General features: G+C 50.3%; 1 protein-coding gene across 4 annotated transcripts in view; it reads left to right on the plus strand.

Annotated features, from left to right (window-relative positions):
* The window catches only part of AGAP1 (ArfGAP with GTPase domain, ankyrin repeat and PH domain 1), a 576,216-nt gene that overhangs the window by 233,075 nt on the left and 324,745 nt on the right, over positions 1-18,396 (plus strand). For all 4 annotated transcript variants that reach the window (XM_040231824.1, XM_040231822.1, XM_040231820.1 and 1 more), the window contains one exon: positions 1,269-1,403. In XM_040231824.1, coding sequence (XP_040087758.1) covers positions 1,269-1,403 — 135 coding nt within the window. The remainder of the gene's footprint in view (positions 1-1,268; positions 1,404-18,396) is intronic.

Genomic DNA, 18,396 nt, shown 5'->3' on the forward strand with positions numbered 1-18,396 from the left:
AAAAGCCCATTTCGTCTCATGGTAGCACCGTGGCTGGAGCATCTGAGCCCTGTGTGCCGGGCGCGTGGCTGCCCCCCCTCCCCTCCTCCCCCTCCCTGCAACTCCAGAGTCATGGAATGAATGCAGCAGGGAGCTCATGCAGGCCGAGCTAAAAACAAATAGCGGGGGCGCGGGGTTCATTTTAATGGGAGACCAGCGGCTGGTGCCCGATGTCCGTTTTGCTGCCCAGATCTCCCCATCTGTACACAGGTCCTGCAGGAGGTGGGGGTGTCCCCTGCCCGCCCGCCCAGGCCATCTGCTCAGATCCGACGTGGCTCGTACACTTGTCTGTGGCCCCCTCTAGCACCCCAGGTCACCTCCCACCCCTGCTCTCAGCCTTGGATTGCCCTTAAACCCGAGATGCTCGGCCACCCTCTGCCCCGGACCCCTGCCACCCCGGGCCACCTCCTGCAGGCGCACTTCCCTGACCCCTGCCCTCCCAACCCGTCTCCCACCCTGCGCCCCACCTACACCCGTGGTCCTTTTCTTGGCTCTGTCTCACTTTCCACCCATTCCCCAGCTGACCTGACACCCACTCTGTGAGAGCACAGGCTTCTGTCCCTCTGGTTCGCTGGGATTTCCCTGTGCTGGAACAGGACAGGCACCTGCGGAGGCTCCACGAGTGTGTGTCCAGCGGCCGAGGGCACCTGGAGGCGTTGGTGCTGGTGGAGGGGTGTGTTTCGCGGGCGCCTGTGCATAGATGGCCATTGCCCGTAGTGACCATGCAGTTTTCTTCGGGAACCACGTTTATTTAACCCTTACCCTTCCCTCCCCTAGTGGCTCAGATGGTAGAGAATCCGCCTGCAGTGCGGGAGACCCAGGTGTGACTCCTGGGTCGGGAAGATCCCCTGGAGGAGGGCATGGCAACCCACCCCAGTGTTCTTGCCTGGAAAATCCCATGGACAGAGGAGCCTGGGGGGCTACAGTCCGTGGGGTCACAGAGTCAGACACGACTGAGTGACTAACACGGTTGCATTTCAGCCTTCCCTCCCGGTCTTTGCGGACGTGCTTTTATTTCCTGTTCAGGAACAGGGCCCTCTGGGACAGCTGGCCATGTGATGTCTGAGCTGAGTGGGGATGAACTATGCTCTGATCCCTCCAGGTCCTGAGAACAATCCCCTTACTGCTGAGCGAGGGGCAGGCTTAGAGCTCCACGGGGCCGTGGGTGGCGGGGCGCCCTCAGGCTGCTTGGGGTCACCGTGTCGCCTCTTCTTGTCCGTCTGTTGCAGACGCCATCAGCTCCACCAACCCGCGGGTCATCGACGACGCCCGGGCGCGGAAGCTCTCCAGTGACCTGAAGAGGTGCACGTACTACGAGACGTGCGCCACGTACGGGCTGAACGTGGAGCGGGTCTTCCAGGACGGTACGTACGCGCCGTGCAGGGGGCGGGGGCCTGCGCCCTGCCTGCGGGAGGGGTCCCTCGGCGCCGGGCCGCGCTCAGGGGACCACTGAGCATCCGCCTTGAGACAGTCCAGCACCAGTTCCGTGTGTCCGGTGGGTGACCATCCTTAATGCACAGACCATGTAAGACACACACACGCGTGCTTCCTTTCTCCTTCACTGTAGATGCTCAGTCTTCATTCGACCCCTTAAAAATAAAAAAGGTTTAAATGGCAGCAAGTGAAGAGGAACTAAAGAGCCTCTTGATGAAAGTGGAAGAGGAGAGTGAAGAAGCTGGCTTAAAGCTCAACACTCAGAAAACTAAGATTATGGCATCCGGTCCCATCACTTCATGGGAAATAGATGGGGAAACAGTGGTAGACTTCATTTTGGGGGGCTCCAAAATCACTGCAGATGGTGACTGCAGCCATGAAATTAAAAGACGCTTACTCTTTGGCAGGAAAGTTATGACCAACCTAGACAGCATATTTAAAAGCAGAGACATTACTTTGCCAACAAAGGTCTGTCTAGTCAAGGCTATGGTTTTTCCAGTGGTCATGTATGGATGTGAGAATTGGACTATAAAGAAAGCTGAGCACCGAAGAAATAATGCTTTTGAACTGTAGTGTTGGAGAAGACTCTTGAGAGTCCCTTGGACTGCAAGGAGATCCAACCAGTCCATCCTAAAGGAGATCAGTCCTGAGTGTTCATTGGAAGGACTGATGTTGAAGCTGAAACTCCAGTACTTTGGCCACCTGATGCAAAGAGCTGACTCATCTGAAGAGACCCTGATGCTGGGAAAGATTGAAGGTGGGAGGAGAAGGGGACAACAGAGGATGAGATGGTTGGATGCCATCACCGACTCAATGGACACGGGTTTGAGTAAGCTCCGAGAGTTGGTGATGGACAGGGAGGCCTGGTGTGCTGCAGTCCATGGAGTTGCAAGGAGGCAGACATGACTGAGCGACTGAACTGACTGAAAAGTTTCATGTTAGGAAGACAGGAAACAGAAAGAACAGAGTCGGGTCTGGCCAAAAGTAACAGCACCTTAGGCCTGGTGGCGGGAGCCAGCACCAGTGTTTGGAAGTTACCTCTTGTTGTCGCCTCAGTCTTGATCTCTCACCTCCACGACGGCCGTGCCTTAGGTGGGAAATTCTGAAGGAGCCGAAGGTTGCCTGAGGGATAAACAGCCGTGGGCAGGCTCCTGATGGCAGATGAGACGCTGGAGGCGAGGGGAGGAGTGCAGGTGGAGAGGAGCAGGAGGTGGGGGGTGGGGAGGCAGTCAGCAGGGAGGGGGCGATCTCCCCGACCCCCCCAGGTCTGGGCTGGGGGGCCTGGCGGTGGTTAGCATCCCAGGCCTGGGACAAGGATACTCCTGGCAAAGGGTCCCGTTTCTCATGGGAGGGGTGGGAAGCGAATCCTTGGCCTCCGCCTCTTCTGGGTGAATCTGGGTTAGACCAAGCTTCGCATCCCCAGCTTTGGCTGCCGAGGCATGTTGCGGGCTGAGCAGGGCGGCTGGGCAATCTCATCAGAGGTTCCCTTACTGCCGGGGTCCCAGAGTCTCGTGGTGCATCGGTCGGGGAGACTGCTCGAGCCCGGAAGAGCGGCAGTGCAGGGTTGCTCCCGGCACGGCTCCAAACCAGGCAATGTACGCTCTCCTTTTAAATGTCCAAGCGAGTTTTCAGATGAAATCGCAGGAGTTCCGCGCTTGCTTTCATCATTTCATTAAATTTCAAACCTTGGCATCCATTTTTTAACTTTGCATGTTCTTCCACTTGCCTTATCAATCAGCTGCTTTGTAAGCTTGCCCTCTCTCTCCACTTGTCTGCCTCACAGGTAATCGTCAGCCTCTTCTGTGTCTCACCACGTTTCTCCTGTTTGGTCCCTGCCTACCCCTCACAGCTCAGGATTCCACCGAGGACAGCCCCAGACCCTGGGACCCTGTGTCCCCTTCATCCCTCACCTTACATTTACGTGGACCGTCCCCACCTGTGCTGGGGAGCAGACCACCCCCTCCCACAGAAAACCATGCAGAGCCAGCGTCTGCGGCTCCTTGGACCTTAGTGAGCAGATGCAGAGCCGTGCGAGGAAGCACGCGGACTCCCCGAGTGCTGACCTCCAGCGGGCAAGGCAGCTGTCAGCCACGCAAGAGCAGACACCCCCAAGGGGTTACATGATGAAAGGTCCCCAGACGGGACCCAGGGTCCAAGCCCAGCCCGCAGCCTGTCTCTAATAAGAGGCTTTTTTGCTTACAGGCTGCGGGGAGCTGGGTTGCCCGTGGGTGTGACCACAGAAGTGAGTGGTTCCTGTGATATCTGGTGGCCGGGGAGCCAGATACTCCCTCCGTGGCCTTTCACAGGATTCCTACCCACCCCTGACGGCAGTTCAGTTCAGTCGCTCAGTCCTGTCTGACTTTTTGCGACCCCATGGACTGCAGCATGCCAGATCTCCCTGTCCATCACCAACTCCTGGAGCTCAAACTCATGTCCAACTCACGTCAAACTGATGTCCAAACTCAAACTCATTGAGTCAGTGATGCCATCCAACCATCTCATCCTCTGTCCTCCCCTTCTCCCGCCTTCAATCTTCCCCAGCATCAGGGTCTTTTCCAGTAAGTCTGTTCTTCACATCAGGTGGCCTAAGTATTGGAGTTTCAGCTTCAGCATCATTCCTTCCAAAGAAATCCCAGGGCTGATCTCCTTCAGAATGGACTGGTTGGATCTCCTTGCAGTCCAAGGGACTCTCAAGAGTCTTCTCCAACACCACAGTTCAAAAGCATCAATTCTTCAGCACTCAGCCTTCTTCACAGTCCAACTCTCATATCCATATATGACTACTGGAGAAACCATAGAGAAAATAATAAAGTGGCTCCAATGTGTAAATATATTTTCTTTTCCAAAGGAGTACTTTCAAAGATTTTTCATGTTCAAAAGCAAACCATGTGTGTCCACACGTATAAATATATTTAATATATATTGACAAGGTGAACTTGGGAGTTGCCATCTGTTATTATGTACTTTTTATCATTTGTAGTAATGACTGATATTTATATCACGGTTTAAGGGCTTATGATGTAAGACAGATCTTACAAGGCCTGGAAACTGCCTTCTTTGTGGGGTGGCTTCCTGCAGTCACACCAGATTGCTGATGCCAGGCCAATGTGCCCTTTTTCTGTCTTCACGGTACCTCTGTGCCCACCAGGGTCACAGCCACACCCCCTCCCCGGTCCCACACCCACAGCCCGCTCTGCAGTGAGAGCTGGATATGCCGAATTTCCTGGGCCAGATGGGTGGTTAGTGTCTGTTAGGATGGGGCAAAAAAGGTTCAGCTGCTTGAGTTACACTGTTTAAAGGGGTTTACTAGTTTGCTGGGAAAGATTGAGGGCAGGAGAAGGGGACGACGGAGGATGAGATGGTTGGATGGCATCACCGACTCAATGGACATGCGTTTGGGTGGACTTTGGGAGTTGGTGATGGACAGGGAGGCCTGGCCTGCTGCGGTTCATGGGGTTGCAAACAGTCGGACGTGACTGAGCGACTGAACTGACTGACTAGTTTAAAGTTCTCCAAGAACAGAGATGACATGAAAACGGTTACCTGCCTAGGGTGATGCTCAGTGGGAGGACGGGGGTAGGTAGAAAAGGAAAACGGTCATCAGGCTCATCTAAGTTAGCTGTTTGAGTCTAAGAAGGTGCTCTGACCCTGGTTTGATGGCTACCCTGCTGTCGTCATTAACCACGGGTGTCACCGGCTGTCACTGCCTGGTAGCTCTTTACATGGTCTAATCCACTAGAAATTAGAATTTGCAAGTTGTCCCTGAAAAGGCCACATCTGATTCATCCTTGATAATTTCTCACCAAATTTCAAAGATGCCTGATATGGAGTAGACTTTTGATTGAACCTGTGGGCGGAGGGTGTGTGTATAGTGTATAGTAGAGGGGGGTATGTAGATTTGGGGGGGGGTCTCTCTGTTGGTGCTGTAGCCCTTGTTTATGTTTGAATGAGAAAGTGTGTACATGATTTATAGTAACTATTTTTATAAAGCATCACATTGTCAGTACCACTTGTATATGTGTTTTCAAATTCAGTCAGTTTCTTAGGAAATTAACAAATTGAAATAATGCATGAATGCCAAAACTAAAATAGCAGCATTTGGTGTAGGAAACTGAATTCTCAGAGATAACAAAAACAAAAGAAAAACTTTTGAGTTACTCTTCAGGGAAAAAAAAAAAATTGAGTTCAAGTTCTTAGTGGTGGGAAGTTTTAAACCCGTGTGTTACAGGCAAGCCCAGTGTCTGGCACATGATTTGTAACCAGATCTTCCAAACATAGTGAACAGGTGGGGAGTGTGTCAAGGTGGGACCAATACCCGGTCTGCATCCACTAATGTGGGGCTAGGAGGTGATGAAGCTTGAACAACCCAAGTGTCTGAAAATATGATTATTAATTTGTCACTGGTATGCAGTCAGCTTGTCCCTTATCTGAAGTCTCTTTGTCTGGAAGTAAGAGCTTATCTTGCATTATGTTCAGTGGGCCCAGAGGACTGACTTTTAAAGAGGAAATACCTGTTTCGACTATCGATGGATTTGCTTAAAAAATTGGAATTGACATATATACACTTGTTGTTTATATGTGTCTGACTCTCTGACCCTGTGGACTGTAGCCCGTCCGGCTCCTCTGTCCATGGGATGTCCCAGGCAAGAATATTGGAGTGGGTTGCCATTTCCTCCTCCAGGGCATCTTCCCAACCCAGGCGGGATCGAACCCGTGTCTCCTGCATTGGCAGGTAGATTCTTAACCCCTGAGGCACCAGGGAAGCCCATACATATGCTGCTGTGAATAAAGTAATAACTAATGAGAACCTACTGTTTATCTCGGGAAACTCTACTCAACGCTCTGTGGTGCCTAAATGGAAAGGAAATCCCCAAAAGAGGGGATGTGTATATAGATGGAGCTGACTCACCTGGCTGGACAGTGGAAACAAACACCACATTGTAAAGCAACTGGAGCCCTATAAAAGTTTTTTTTAAAAAACATCACTTATCCAAAAATGACAGTTTTTAGGTAGAGGGGAATTTCTAGATTATCAGTGTGGTCCATACTCCACAGCCTGCAGCCACTGGCCGTCGCGATGCCCAATCAGGTGTGAAACTTGATAGTTCTTAAACTAGTTTCTGATGCATGTAGAAGGAACCATCACAAGGAGAGGCCCCTCAGTCCTTTAAAACATAACATAGGCGTCATCTTAAAATCTTCATTAAAACTGATGATATTGTAAACAGCAAGAGACAGGAAGCCATCTCTTATCTCACGGTGCCGTGGACTGTTGTGTTGATAGAGGCTTTGATCTTTTCTGGCAGTTTGGTTCCCTGAGTCTGGGGCTTTTTCATGCTGTGCTGCTTTCCTCGGGAGCGTCGAGTGGGCCCCAGTGCTCATGTGTGCACAGAAATGCCTGAATTAACTCCCGCACTGCCAACTTGAGGTCATTAAGAACACTGTTAGTGGATGTGCTCTGTTTAGATACTCTTGTTCAGAGCCTCTCTTTTGCTCGTAGAATTAATTTTATCAATGCCACCGAAAATGGTTCTTTGACTACTTTGCTGCAGCGTGGCATCAGAGCCGTGTTTTGCCCCAGGATTCCTCCTAATGACTTTAGCCAGCTTGAATTAGCTTGATGTATCATTAATGCATACAAATGGCTTTTATTTTTGTTCATAATCTGTTCATAATGCCATGGCATTCTGCTCTTTCTAATGTTTTTGAGATGATTAAACGGTGATGTACTTTTTGACCTATTTAACCCTCCAGCAGAGTCTCTGATCAGAAGGACATGAAGATATGATTTCCCTAGGGTAGTCAGAAGTTACCATCTCTGGCTGATGTTTCCAAGTTCTTTGAAGTCTTCTGTTTTTTATAACATTTTTTCACTTACAGAGCATGGCCTTTAGCCAGGTATTTTTAAATGGAAGTATCGTTGATTTACAATGTTGTGTTCATTTCTGGTGTACAGCAAAGTGATTTAGTTACATCATAGACACTCTTTTCTGTTCCGGTTTATCGTAGGATATTGAATGTCGTGCCCTGTCCCGCACAGTAGGACCTTGCTGTTTTTTATCCATTCTCTATATAATAGTGACCTCGACTAACCCACTCCCGCTCCATCCATGCCCCAGCCCCCTCCGCCTTGGCAACCACAAGTCTGTTTTCTGACCTAGCCAGATTTTGAGTGACCTTTCCTCACTGAGGAACCGCTCAGGACCCACCAGGTTAGCAGCACCAAATCGGTTCATTTCGTGAAAGTTGAAAGTAGTCCTCAAGGGAGGATGACTTTTACATTGTGAGATGCTCTGATACGGGACTTGGCACCTTGTCCCCGTGGACTTGGGTATTTTTTACATGCTGTGTACTGGGTGAGCCTGGCAGACCCTGGCTCCAGAAGTGAGTCGGGGAGCCAGGCTTGGAGGAGATGCTCAGGGTCCCCAGAGACCAGGCTCTGGAGTCTGCGGCTAGCTTGTGTGTTTCGTGCAGGGTGCTAGGAACTTGGTGAAGAGGAGAGCAATGCGTTAACCCCTTGACCTGTGGTCCTCCCTGAGTCCTGGAAGCGTAAACTGTGGAAAATGGCTTGTACATTTGTCTTGCAGAGACAAAGATGTGAAAACCTTGATGAGTAAGTTTTGAGTTTTATGAGACTTGCCAAAGAAAACAGAAATAGTTTTTAAAGGATGTGAAATATGGAAATAAATAACACCGGTCAGATCACCGTGCATTAGCTATTATTGTCAAAGCCTGGCGGGGTATATGTGCGTGGATGCCCATGTGTTTGAACAGACAGAGTTTTGGGCTTTGTAATGTTTTGCAGTCTGCTTTTTCACAAAAATACTTTTTCTACAAAATAATTTCTAATTTTTATACTGCATTCCATTGAGTCACTATAACAACTTTTTTGCCCAGTCTATTAGACATTTAATGGTCATGCGCTCCTATCCACCCCGGCCATTTATTTATTGTTTTTAGAATTAATGCTTCAGTGGGTGACTCTTTGCCTAAAGCTTCATCTCCATCGTTCATCACTTCTTTGGGACACACCTCTGGACGTCAGACTACTGGTCAGCCACTTGCAAAGCTTTAAAGCCTCAGCCTTCCAGGGAGTCTCTGAACCAACTCTGGTTTCCTCCAGCAGATGTCTTTTCTGCCCACTGGCCACCCTGGATATTTTCATTTTAAAAGTGCTTATTGTTTATAGACAGAAAATAACCACAGTTTCTAGTGTTTTTTTTCAGATATGAACTTCCAACAGGTCTGTCCCTTAATACAAAAGATAAGCGCATTTCCTGCAGTCAGCTGACTTTTTAGGAGGTGGCAGCCAGTCTCCTGGGAGGGATAAAAATATTATTATTTTTTAATAATCTTTCCCTTGCTGGTCCTTGCCCTCCCGGTGGACCAGGCAGGTTCTCTGAGTACCCAGCCCCTGCAGAGGGCCGCCAGCCCAGAACCTGGTCCCCAGCCCCTGGCAGAGCTGTGACCTCGGCGGCTGGATGTCCTCAGAGCTTTCTCACCAGCCTGCCCGTGTCACCGTGGAGACAGACGTTCTGGGGCCCTTCTGAGGGAAGCAGGGAGCGCCCAGGTCCTTGGGTTTGGACCCACCTCTGGTTTCCCCACCAGGTGCCCGGGGCTGTGTATCTCTGTCTCGTGTGCATGTCCGTCTGCAGGGAGCCCTGTGGCCTGACCCTGCTCTGCTCCCAGCGCAGCCATCATGCAGGGAGGCTTTTTTTCCTGTGAACGTTGGAATTTCAGGAAAACTCCCTATGTATAACGTTGTCTGTAAACCGAATGAAAAAGTCCTGAGCACCAGTGCAGGCGTCTGGATGTTAGGGAATACTCCCATGCCCGCACCAAGGTTTCACCCTTAAATGAAATACCAGGGTGTCTTCTGCATTTAAGTTCTTTTCTTGCCTGGCCTGCAGGCCTGTAGGATTTCACATCGGGAAGGAGCCGAGGCCTTGTCTTTTCACCCCTCGCTTTATAGACGAGCCAGCAGGACTCATGGGGCCAGTCCAGGCAGGAAGCCCCCTTAGTAGCAAAGCAGAAACTGGAAATGAGGTCTGTATCTGTTGGCAGCACAAGTTTCACCTTTGTCCCGAAAATGTAATTCTTAAAAGCCACTGATTACATTTTTAAACCTGGTAGTGAACAAAATGCTCCAGCAGCTGATCATTCAGTTCAGTTCAGTTGTTCAGTCGTGTCCAGCTCTTTGCGACCCTGTGGACTGCAGCACGCCAGGCCTCCCTGTCCTTTGCCAACTCCCAGAGCTTACTCAAACTCATGTCCATTGAGTCAGTGATGCCATCCAACCATCATCCTCTGTCGTCCCCTTCTCCTCCTGCCTTCAATCTTTCCCAGCATCAGGGTCTTTTCAGATGAGTCAGTTCTTCACATCAGGTGGCCAAAGGATTGGAGTTTCAGCTTCAGCATCAGTCCATCCAATGAATATTCAGGACTGATTTCCTTTAGGATTATTTTTTTAATGAAAGCCGTTTCACCCGTGAGGAATCTTGGCTTAAATGCAGTGCTATAATTATGAATTATAAATTATGAATTATTTCTCATATGCTGCCTAGCAAAAACACATTCACACAGACTGTTTTCTTTACATGATGGGGTATGCAGACAATACAACTAGATCTGTGACACAATCTCTGAGATTCAGTGAAAAAAAGTAACAGCAAAAGACCAGTACTCAGTTTTATAATTTAGTGAGCTGCCACTAGGAGGCATCCTAAGCACTCATAAGGATGATTCTCGCGTAATTGTAGCTTTTGCCGTCTCGGTGCAGAATCCGTGCAGAATACAGACATCATAAAACTAACACACTGGTGTAAGAGGCGATTTAGACCCCTGTAAGAAGATCCACTCCATAAAGTATGTGAAGTTACTGCATCACCAGTGCACGAGGCAGAAGTAAAAGAAGTTTCATCCGCTCATTGGAATGGGGAGAAGAAGAAAATTTTCAAAGATGAGATGATGTAGTCTGTGCTTAAAGGGACCCAGATCCCTTTTTTTCCTAATTTTGTCTCGCATCTAACTTTACAGAAGAAGCAAAGAAAGTTTCTGCCAAAAATACGCTTATTTTTATATATGGACTTATTATAATAAATAACACAGTAAATCAGTATAATAAATGGACTTACTTGTTCCATCATTCTCATTTGATAGAAGCCACCAAGAGTTCTGTTGACCCAGGCACCTCACTTTAGGGTCTGCACCCTTGATCTGAAGGCAGGCGGCGCCCAGGCCGCTCACCAGCACCCCGGCAGGGCAGGTGTCTGTAGGATTGGGGTGCAGCCCTGGCCATCAGCCTCCCGGTTTGGGCGAGGCCGTGGGCTCTTCACTCAGCCTGGCAGTTAGAGATGAGACAGACGACAGTCAGGCTGACCTTCCCGGGCAGGAGGGAGGGAGTTGGTCAGTTTGGGGCATCCTAGGTGGTCTTTGCTGTACAGGTGAGCAGCATCACTGAGGGGTCTGTAGGCCCCTGTGGTGTTGGGGCCCCTTCCGGAGAACAGGCAGTCGCTGCCTCCTCTGTGGATCAGCAGTGGACTGGGGGATGCGGACAGGAGAGTCTCTGATAGAAAATGACCCATTTGCCTCGGGCCAGTCTGTGGGTTTCTTGAGATGGTGCTGTTTACTTTTTGCTTTATTTTGTTCTTTTCGTTCATTTCCCCGCTCAGGTTGATAACTTCTCCCTCTTACTTTCCACTTATTTATGTTTTGCTTGCACCTTTTAATTTTCTCCCACTGCATAATTCCCACTAGACATGGTCGCATCTCAGCTTAGAAAATTTTCAGTTTATTTGGGAAATGGGATTAGTTACACATTGGGTGCCTCCAATGAGAAGTGTATCAAGCCACAGGCTTTTCTGAATGGGTGTTCTTTTATCAGGCTACTTACAAATGGAGTGATCAGAATTGACAAAAGAGAATAGAATTTGGAGAGTCCCACGGTTTTCAGTCCTCGGGAGAGTTGGAACAGGGCAGAATATTTTGAGTAAGAAGAGGAGTTGGGGAGAAGTGGGTACATTCACCCGAATGAGACGTGAGATGCCCCCTGGAGGACAGCTTTCACAGACAGGCTTTCAGAACCAGAGACTGTTTACCAGCCCCTGCCCGTGAGAGACCAGCTGGGGTGTGTGGAGATAGGTTGAGGCCCAAGTTTGCAGGTATTTCCATTGAGTTCAGTACACTCTTCCTGCATGAAACCACTTGGAAAGGCAACGAGGTGGGTCCACAGGCCTGGCAGAAGGTGAGCCCGGCTCCATAGTGAGTCTGGCAACACACACATCCTTGAGGGTCAGTGGGCATGAACAGTGTCCCGGGACCCCTCGTATTCTGAACGAGGGCTCCAGGGGGCTGGACCCCAGCTCAGCCAGAGCAGTCAGCTGCACCTTTCTGTGTTGGTGTTGCCTGATGAAGCTTTTCCGAAAGAAGGAAAGTCTGCTGCTAGAAGACACGTGGAAGAACAGTGATCTCACAAACATATCCCTGGGGATGAAATATCCTCAGCGAATATCCTGGTGAATCAGGTAATTCCGAATAAACAGGGGTGAAAATGCCTGTAAAATAGATTGGAAACTGTGAGCAGGGGCTCTTCTCCGGGAGACCTTGCTTTTCCCCAGGGTGTCTCCCTCCTGGGGGGCCCTTTGTCCCCATGTGGTTCCCAGAGAAACGCAGTTAGACGTGCGGGTCACGCTGCTGTGTGCCACAGGAACCGGTAGGATGTTGAGGAGATAAGATGACGGACCAAGGAAATCCTTCCAGGGGATACGTCACTAACTCACCTGCTATAAACACAATGGTCCAGGAAGGAGGGAGTGTGGAAAAGAGCCAGTCTCAGGAGTAGGACTCAGGTGTGTGTTGCCCCCGCCTACCTGGCCAGGTAACAGTAGGGAAGCGGGGCTCCTTGTTCTGTAGCTTTGCTGACCGTCAGGTTGCACAAGGCCCAGGCTACATGAGTGAGTCCTGCACTGTGGGGTGGGTGGGGGGTCATAACCATCGGCTGGTAAACTGTTCCCCTTCCTGTGGAGTTTTGCTTCTCAGAGGGGCTTCCTGGGTGGCTCGGCTGGTAAAGAATCTGCCTGCAATGCAGGAGACCCCAGTTTGATCCCTGGGTCGGGAAGCTCCCCTGGAGAAGGACATGGCAATCCCCTCCAGTATCCTTGCCTGGAGAATCCCATGGACAGAGGAGCCTGGCGGGCTACAGTCCATGGGGTCACAAAGAGTCGGATAGGACTGAGCAACTTTCACTTTCTTCCTTTACAGAGTCCCAGTTCACATCCATTTCCATGCAAAAACATGCATATTTCACGTGTCATCTATTTACATATATTTAAATGTTCATGTTGTTCCTGACTAGGATAACTCTTGTTTGTGAAAATACAGAAAAGTGTCAAGGAAGCCAGTTAAAATCACCCGTGATCCCACCACCTCGTGATAAAAGTTCTATGTCCATCTAGTGAAACTAGTCACTTAATACTTCAGAAGCAAAGTTGGCCCTTTATTCTGTACCCTTGTTAATCACCTGCTTTAGAAAGACCAGGGAACAGTTTCTACATGGCTTACTTTCCTCGGTGTCTTCATGACTTCGCAGCACTCCTCTCACCGCCAGCATCTGCCAGCCTGGATTCACCAACCCCAGAGACAGGAGGTGGTCTCCAGACCCCCCCTTGTTGAGATCTCTGCCCACAGCATCTCCGGTTCTGACCGTTTAGACCAGGAAGGTCAGCTGTGACGTCCCTGGGCCTGCCTGGGAGTGGTGTGTGTGCAGGATGAAGTCCAGGAGGCCTGCCCGTGTGCACATGACATCCTTCACCTGTCAGCAGCCCCCTTCCCGTATCTCTGATCACCAGGGAGCTGTGGTTACAGACTGGCCTGCCAGTTGGTAGACTGGGAGAAGCAAGTCTAACTGCTTGGTGCATGGATTCCTCTTGAGAAATAAGGAATTGATACCACCAGACACATTTGACAAAAATCACAAAGGGCCATCTAGGCTCCTTTTATGGATCCCCTTTTCTTTTCTGGCAGATTAGCAAAAGCAAGCTGCACTTTATAAAGATTCATTCCTAAATCTCATATATCCATTTTCCCATATACAAAGCTGCCTTAAAAAAAAAAAAAATTGAGAGACAAGCCTTAAAACAGTCATTTTTTTATGAATGAAAAGTCATTCAGAATTTTATTCAAACTAATCAGAAAAGCTGCTGGATGGGGAGTTGGGGGAAGGCAGTATGCCTTTGGTGGGCTCCCCCCATCGGTGCTAGGAAAATTAGTCTTGAAATGACAGATTGCAGAGCTGCGGCCTGAGATGGTGTGGCAGGTGAGATGTACATTCCCCCAAGCCCCAAGGTATTCGAGACGGAGTCCCTGGCCTGTCAGTTCAGTCTCTGAGTCATGTCTGACTGTTTGTGACGCCATCGACTGCAGCACGCCAGGCCTCCCTGTCCATCACCAACTCCCAGAACTTACTCAAACTCTATGTCCATTGAGTCGGTGATGCCATCCAACCATCTCATCCTCTGTCGTCCCCTTCTCTTCCCACCTTAAGTCTTTCCCAGGATCAGGGTCTTTTCCAGTGAACCGGTTCTTCGCATCAGGTGGCCAAAGTATTAGAGTTTCAGCTTCAACATCAGTCCTTCCGGTGAATATTCAGGACTGATCTCCTTTAGGATGGACTGGTTGGATCTCCTTGCAGTCCAAGGGACTCTCAAGTCTTCTCCATCAATTATTTGGCAATGTGGATCTACCTTAAGAGGCAGGAAGGGATTTGCAGGGTGGTTAAGCATCTTCAGAGTGGGGATCGTGGACCATCCCGGTTGGGCCCTGAAAGGAGCTGCCTTTACCCTCTTAGGAAGGCGGCAGCGTGGATCCCAGCGCACGCGCAGTGGAGGACCACAGGAGGGTGGGGCGGAGGGATCCCAAGGCCGCCGTAATGGAACCACAAGCCAGCAAACCCCGGGGAAGTAAGAAACGGGTTCTCCCTGGAGCCTCCGGCGAGCCCAGCCCTGCCAGCTCCCCTACTTCAGCCCTAGATGTTAGGTTCTCAGCATCCAGACCTGGGAAAGAATAAAGACCCGCTGATTGCAAGCCGCCAGTGCTGCGGGATTTGTTAGGGCGTCCAGGGCAAGTCCCTGCAGACGGAAAGGGGCCAGCTGCCGCACGAAGGCCTGCGGTGGGGATGCTGAGCCCGGTGATGTGGCGGCCGAAGGGGTCTTCCCAGCAGGGATGACCCAACCTGCAGGGGCTGACGCAGGCCCTCGCCAGGCAGGGTAGTCTGACTGCTGGCCATTTCTCAGCAGTTCCATGAAGCCAGGGCTCTACACACCTTGTGCGATAGAGGGGCTCTTTGTCTTAATTTTCCCCGCTTCGCACTCCCTTCCCCACTACGGCCTTCCGGCTCTCACCGGCTCGCCAGTGACTGGCCCCTATCCAGCAGCCACTCTCCATGCTGGTCCTGCCCTCACCTGTCACCCTCCGTGACACCTGCCACCCCCTCCCGGGGCAGCTGCCCTTCTCGTCTGTGGGTTCCTCCCCTGCCCAGCCCGTTTCTTGACGGTGGAATTTACTGAGGTCCCGTCCTGGGCCCCTGCCTCTTCTCTCTCCGGTTATCTCAGCGGCAGATCCCTTTCGTTGATTCAGTGGGTGGATTCATGCACCAGAGCACCAGAAATTGCATTAACTGTTTTTGCCAGGCAGCTATGAAAAGCGGCGCAGAGACCCACCATTGCTATTGGCCCGAGTTGGCCTCCACCAGCGTTTACTGAGTGCCGTGTGTGTACCTTAGCATGCTGGCTACATGACGGCAGGTGTTTGCCTGCCGCCCGGAGGTACCACAGTGACTGCAGGTCCGCATGATGCTGGCCAGCCACAGTGGGCACTGGCCAGAACGTACACGTTCAGCCTTTGCAGAACCTGGCAGCTGTTGTGCCCCATCTAGCTTTTTCAGAACAGGAAAAAAAAAAACATGCCCAAAATTGGGCAGCTGATTTGGGAAAGTCTGTAGAAGATTGGAAAAGCATTTGAGTATGAGTCCAGGGTTCAGAGGGAGTTCCCTTTAATGCGGGAGACCCTGGTTCGATTGCTGGGTCGGGAAGGTCCCCTGGAGAAGGGATAGGCTACTCGCTCCAGGATTCTTGGGCTTCCCTGGTGACCGGGACGGTAAAGAATCCTCCTGCAATGTGGGACACCTGGGTTCAATCCCTGGGTTGGGAAGGTCCCCTGGAGGAGGGCCTGGCAACCCACTCCAGTATTCTGGCCTGGAGAATCCCCGTGAAAAGAGGAGCCTGGCGGGCTGCAGTCCATGGGGTTGCAAAGAGTCGGACGCGACTGAGCAGCAGCAGCTAGGGTTCCGAACGTTTCCCCATTTTAGTTTTATTACATTTTGTATTTTATCATTCAGCTCTTCTGCCTGTTTCCAGATAAGTGGTATGGGAATTGAAAGCAGATTCATCCAGGCTTTTGAAAAACAAGCCACAGAACTCAGGTGGAATTATTTACCTATTCTAGTCAGACGATGGTTGAAATAAGTGGAATGTCTCAAAACCCAGATGTTTCTTAAAATTTCGCTAACGACAAGACAAGCTGAGCCGTTGCTAATGAAACGAGACGCCGAGGAACTTCAATTTCTCTTGACGAACTTCCTGCTTAATCCAATAAAGACAGCTGTTACCGAATCTCTACCGCCGCAAGGGCTGGCGAATTCAATAGGTATTGAATCATCATCTCAGATGGTGCTGAGTCTGTTACCAAGAAACCATCTCCTCTGGGTGGCCTGGGGATGGATGTCGGGCTGGACCACAGGACACTGGCTGCATCTTCATCTTCCTCGGTTCGTGACGAGTCAGCCGTCACCTCCTCAGCGTACCCAGCTGTGGGGTGGGGACTGCTGCCCATGTTACTTCTCCCTAGGGATGCCCAGGATAACTAAGGCATCTGGGCTTGCCTGGGGGGCTTCAGAAGAGAATCCCTGCCTATCCTGGAAGTAGCAGACGGCCTTGGGAGCTGGGCTTTCAGAGACGGGAGCTGGGCTTTCAGAGACGGGAGCTGGTCCCGCTGGCCCTCCAGGAGGTCCTGGAGCCCTTTGCCCACTCCTTACCTGTCCACTTCTCCCCGGATGTAGACAAAATGCACTGAGTCTTCTCTATCTGCTTTCCCCATTGTGTTCTGGATGCAGACTAACTCACATACATTCTGATTCTTTTAAATCACACCTACTTGTTCATTAAAACCGATTCTAGAGGACCTGTTGAGTTGACTCATAAGTCACACTCTCCTCTGTTACAGGGGTGAGTTGGCCAGGGGAGAGGGAGTGTCTCTGGGTAACCACAGTGTGTGTCTGTCTGTCTGTCTTGTCTGCGTGTTCAGTCGCTTCAGTCGTATCCGACTCTTTGCAACCCTATGGACTGGTGCATGCCAGACTCCTCTGTCCGTGGATTCTCCAGGCGAGAATACTAGAGTGGGTTGCTATGCCCTCCTCCGGGGGGTCTTCCCGACCCAGGGGCTGAACCCAGGTCTCCTGGGGCTCCTGCGTTGCCCATGGATTCTTTACTGCTGAGCCACCAGGGAAGCCCCAGCCGCAATCTATCTACTGTTAATTAACCGAGTTTCCTGGCTGCCTTTCTTTTCCTCATACCTAAAGGAAAATTAAGTCCTTCTTATAAATATTACCAAAAATTCATTGAAGAGGCCTGTTTTTCCCTTGGTTAAGATGAATATCTCTTCATCTCCACTGCTGATCATTTCCACTGGTCTCTTTTCCTAGAATCCTTAGCAAAAAATAAATAGCATGGAGAGAGAGTACATAGTCTCTAGTTATTACCTGAATAAAAGCTAAATTTCATAGTCTTGCCCACACTGATCTATTGTGCAGTGAAACATCCAGACCTATGAGCTGCTTTGTATTAAGTTTTGAAATGGAAATTCAAACAGTAGATGCCTTTTCTCAGAATGTCACACAGTCCTCTGCCTCTACCCCGGCCCCTGAATATGGCATACATCTAATTAAGAACCCATGGCTGGAAAATCCACAAAGCAAACAGTGCATCCACGGTCGTTTTAAGAATCCTCGGTACTCTTACCTCCGCTTCTGGATGAGGAGACAGAGGCGCTGTGGACAGAGGGCCTGTAACCACAGGGTAAGTGGTCCAGCTGAGACGTGGGTGCACGTGTCTCCAGTTTTTGTAAAGGACGGTGCCTGCAGGGTCCTGTGCTCTGCTCCACAGGGATTTGGGCAGGACAAGTAGGTGATGGAAAAGCACAAATCAAAGATCGCAGCCTCGGAGTGTGTATCCTAAACACTGCTGATAGCAAAGCAAAGCAGCGACTAGGAAATGCAGTCTTTAAAATGGAAATGACGCCGGGGCTGGAAGTGGAGCTGAGTGTAAATGCAGTAATTAAAATAGTTATCAGGCGGCTCGTAATTACCTTCTCTCCGGCAGGCCGCGTTTATCTTTATGATCGGTGCTTGGGTTCCAATCAGAGCTTTCAAATGAACTTATTTTGGTATTTTCGGCGAAGTCTCAGAGTCAAAAGCAGATGGTTCTAAAGTAATTACTCACCCTTTTTCTTCCTGTGGAAGAGAATTAAGATGAGAGAGACGCATGGCAGTGGGGGGAAAACCCTAAGGAGATGCTCTAAGTCATGGGCTGGTCCATTCAGTCTCATCCCTCAAGTTCCTCCCTGACCACGAAAACAAGATCACCTGGACCTCCCGAGGCCACAGTTAACGTGCCGCTCGGGAAAACTCAAAGCTGCCTTCTGAGATTTGAATATGATTTTTCATGGAAAGGAGTCCCCTGGTGCAAATTCTGGGAATGGTCGAGGGGGAGTTCAAGGTGTTGTGATGAAAATAAGACGGTGGGTCGAATGCAGCTCCAGTCTTCCTGCCTGGAGGATCCCATGGACAGAGGAGCCTGGCGGGCTACAGTCCAT

This window comes from Oryx dammah, unplaced genomic scaffold (assembly GCF_014754425.2).
Source record: "Oryx dammah isolate SB20612 unplaced genomic scaffold, SCBI_Odam_1.1 HiC_scaffold_28, whole genome shotgun sequence".
NCBI classification, from domain to species: Eukaryota; Metazoa; Chordata; class Mammalia; order Artiodactyla; family Bovidae; genus Oryx; species Oryx dammah.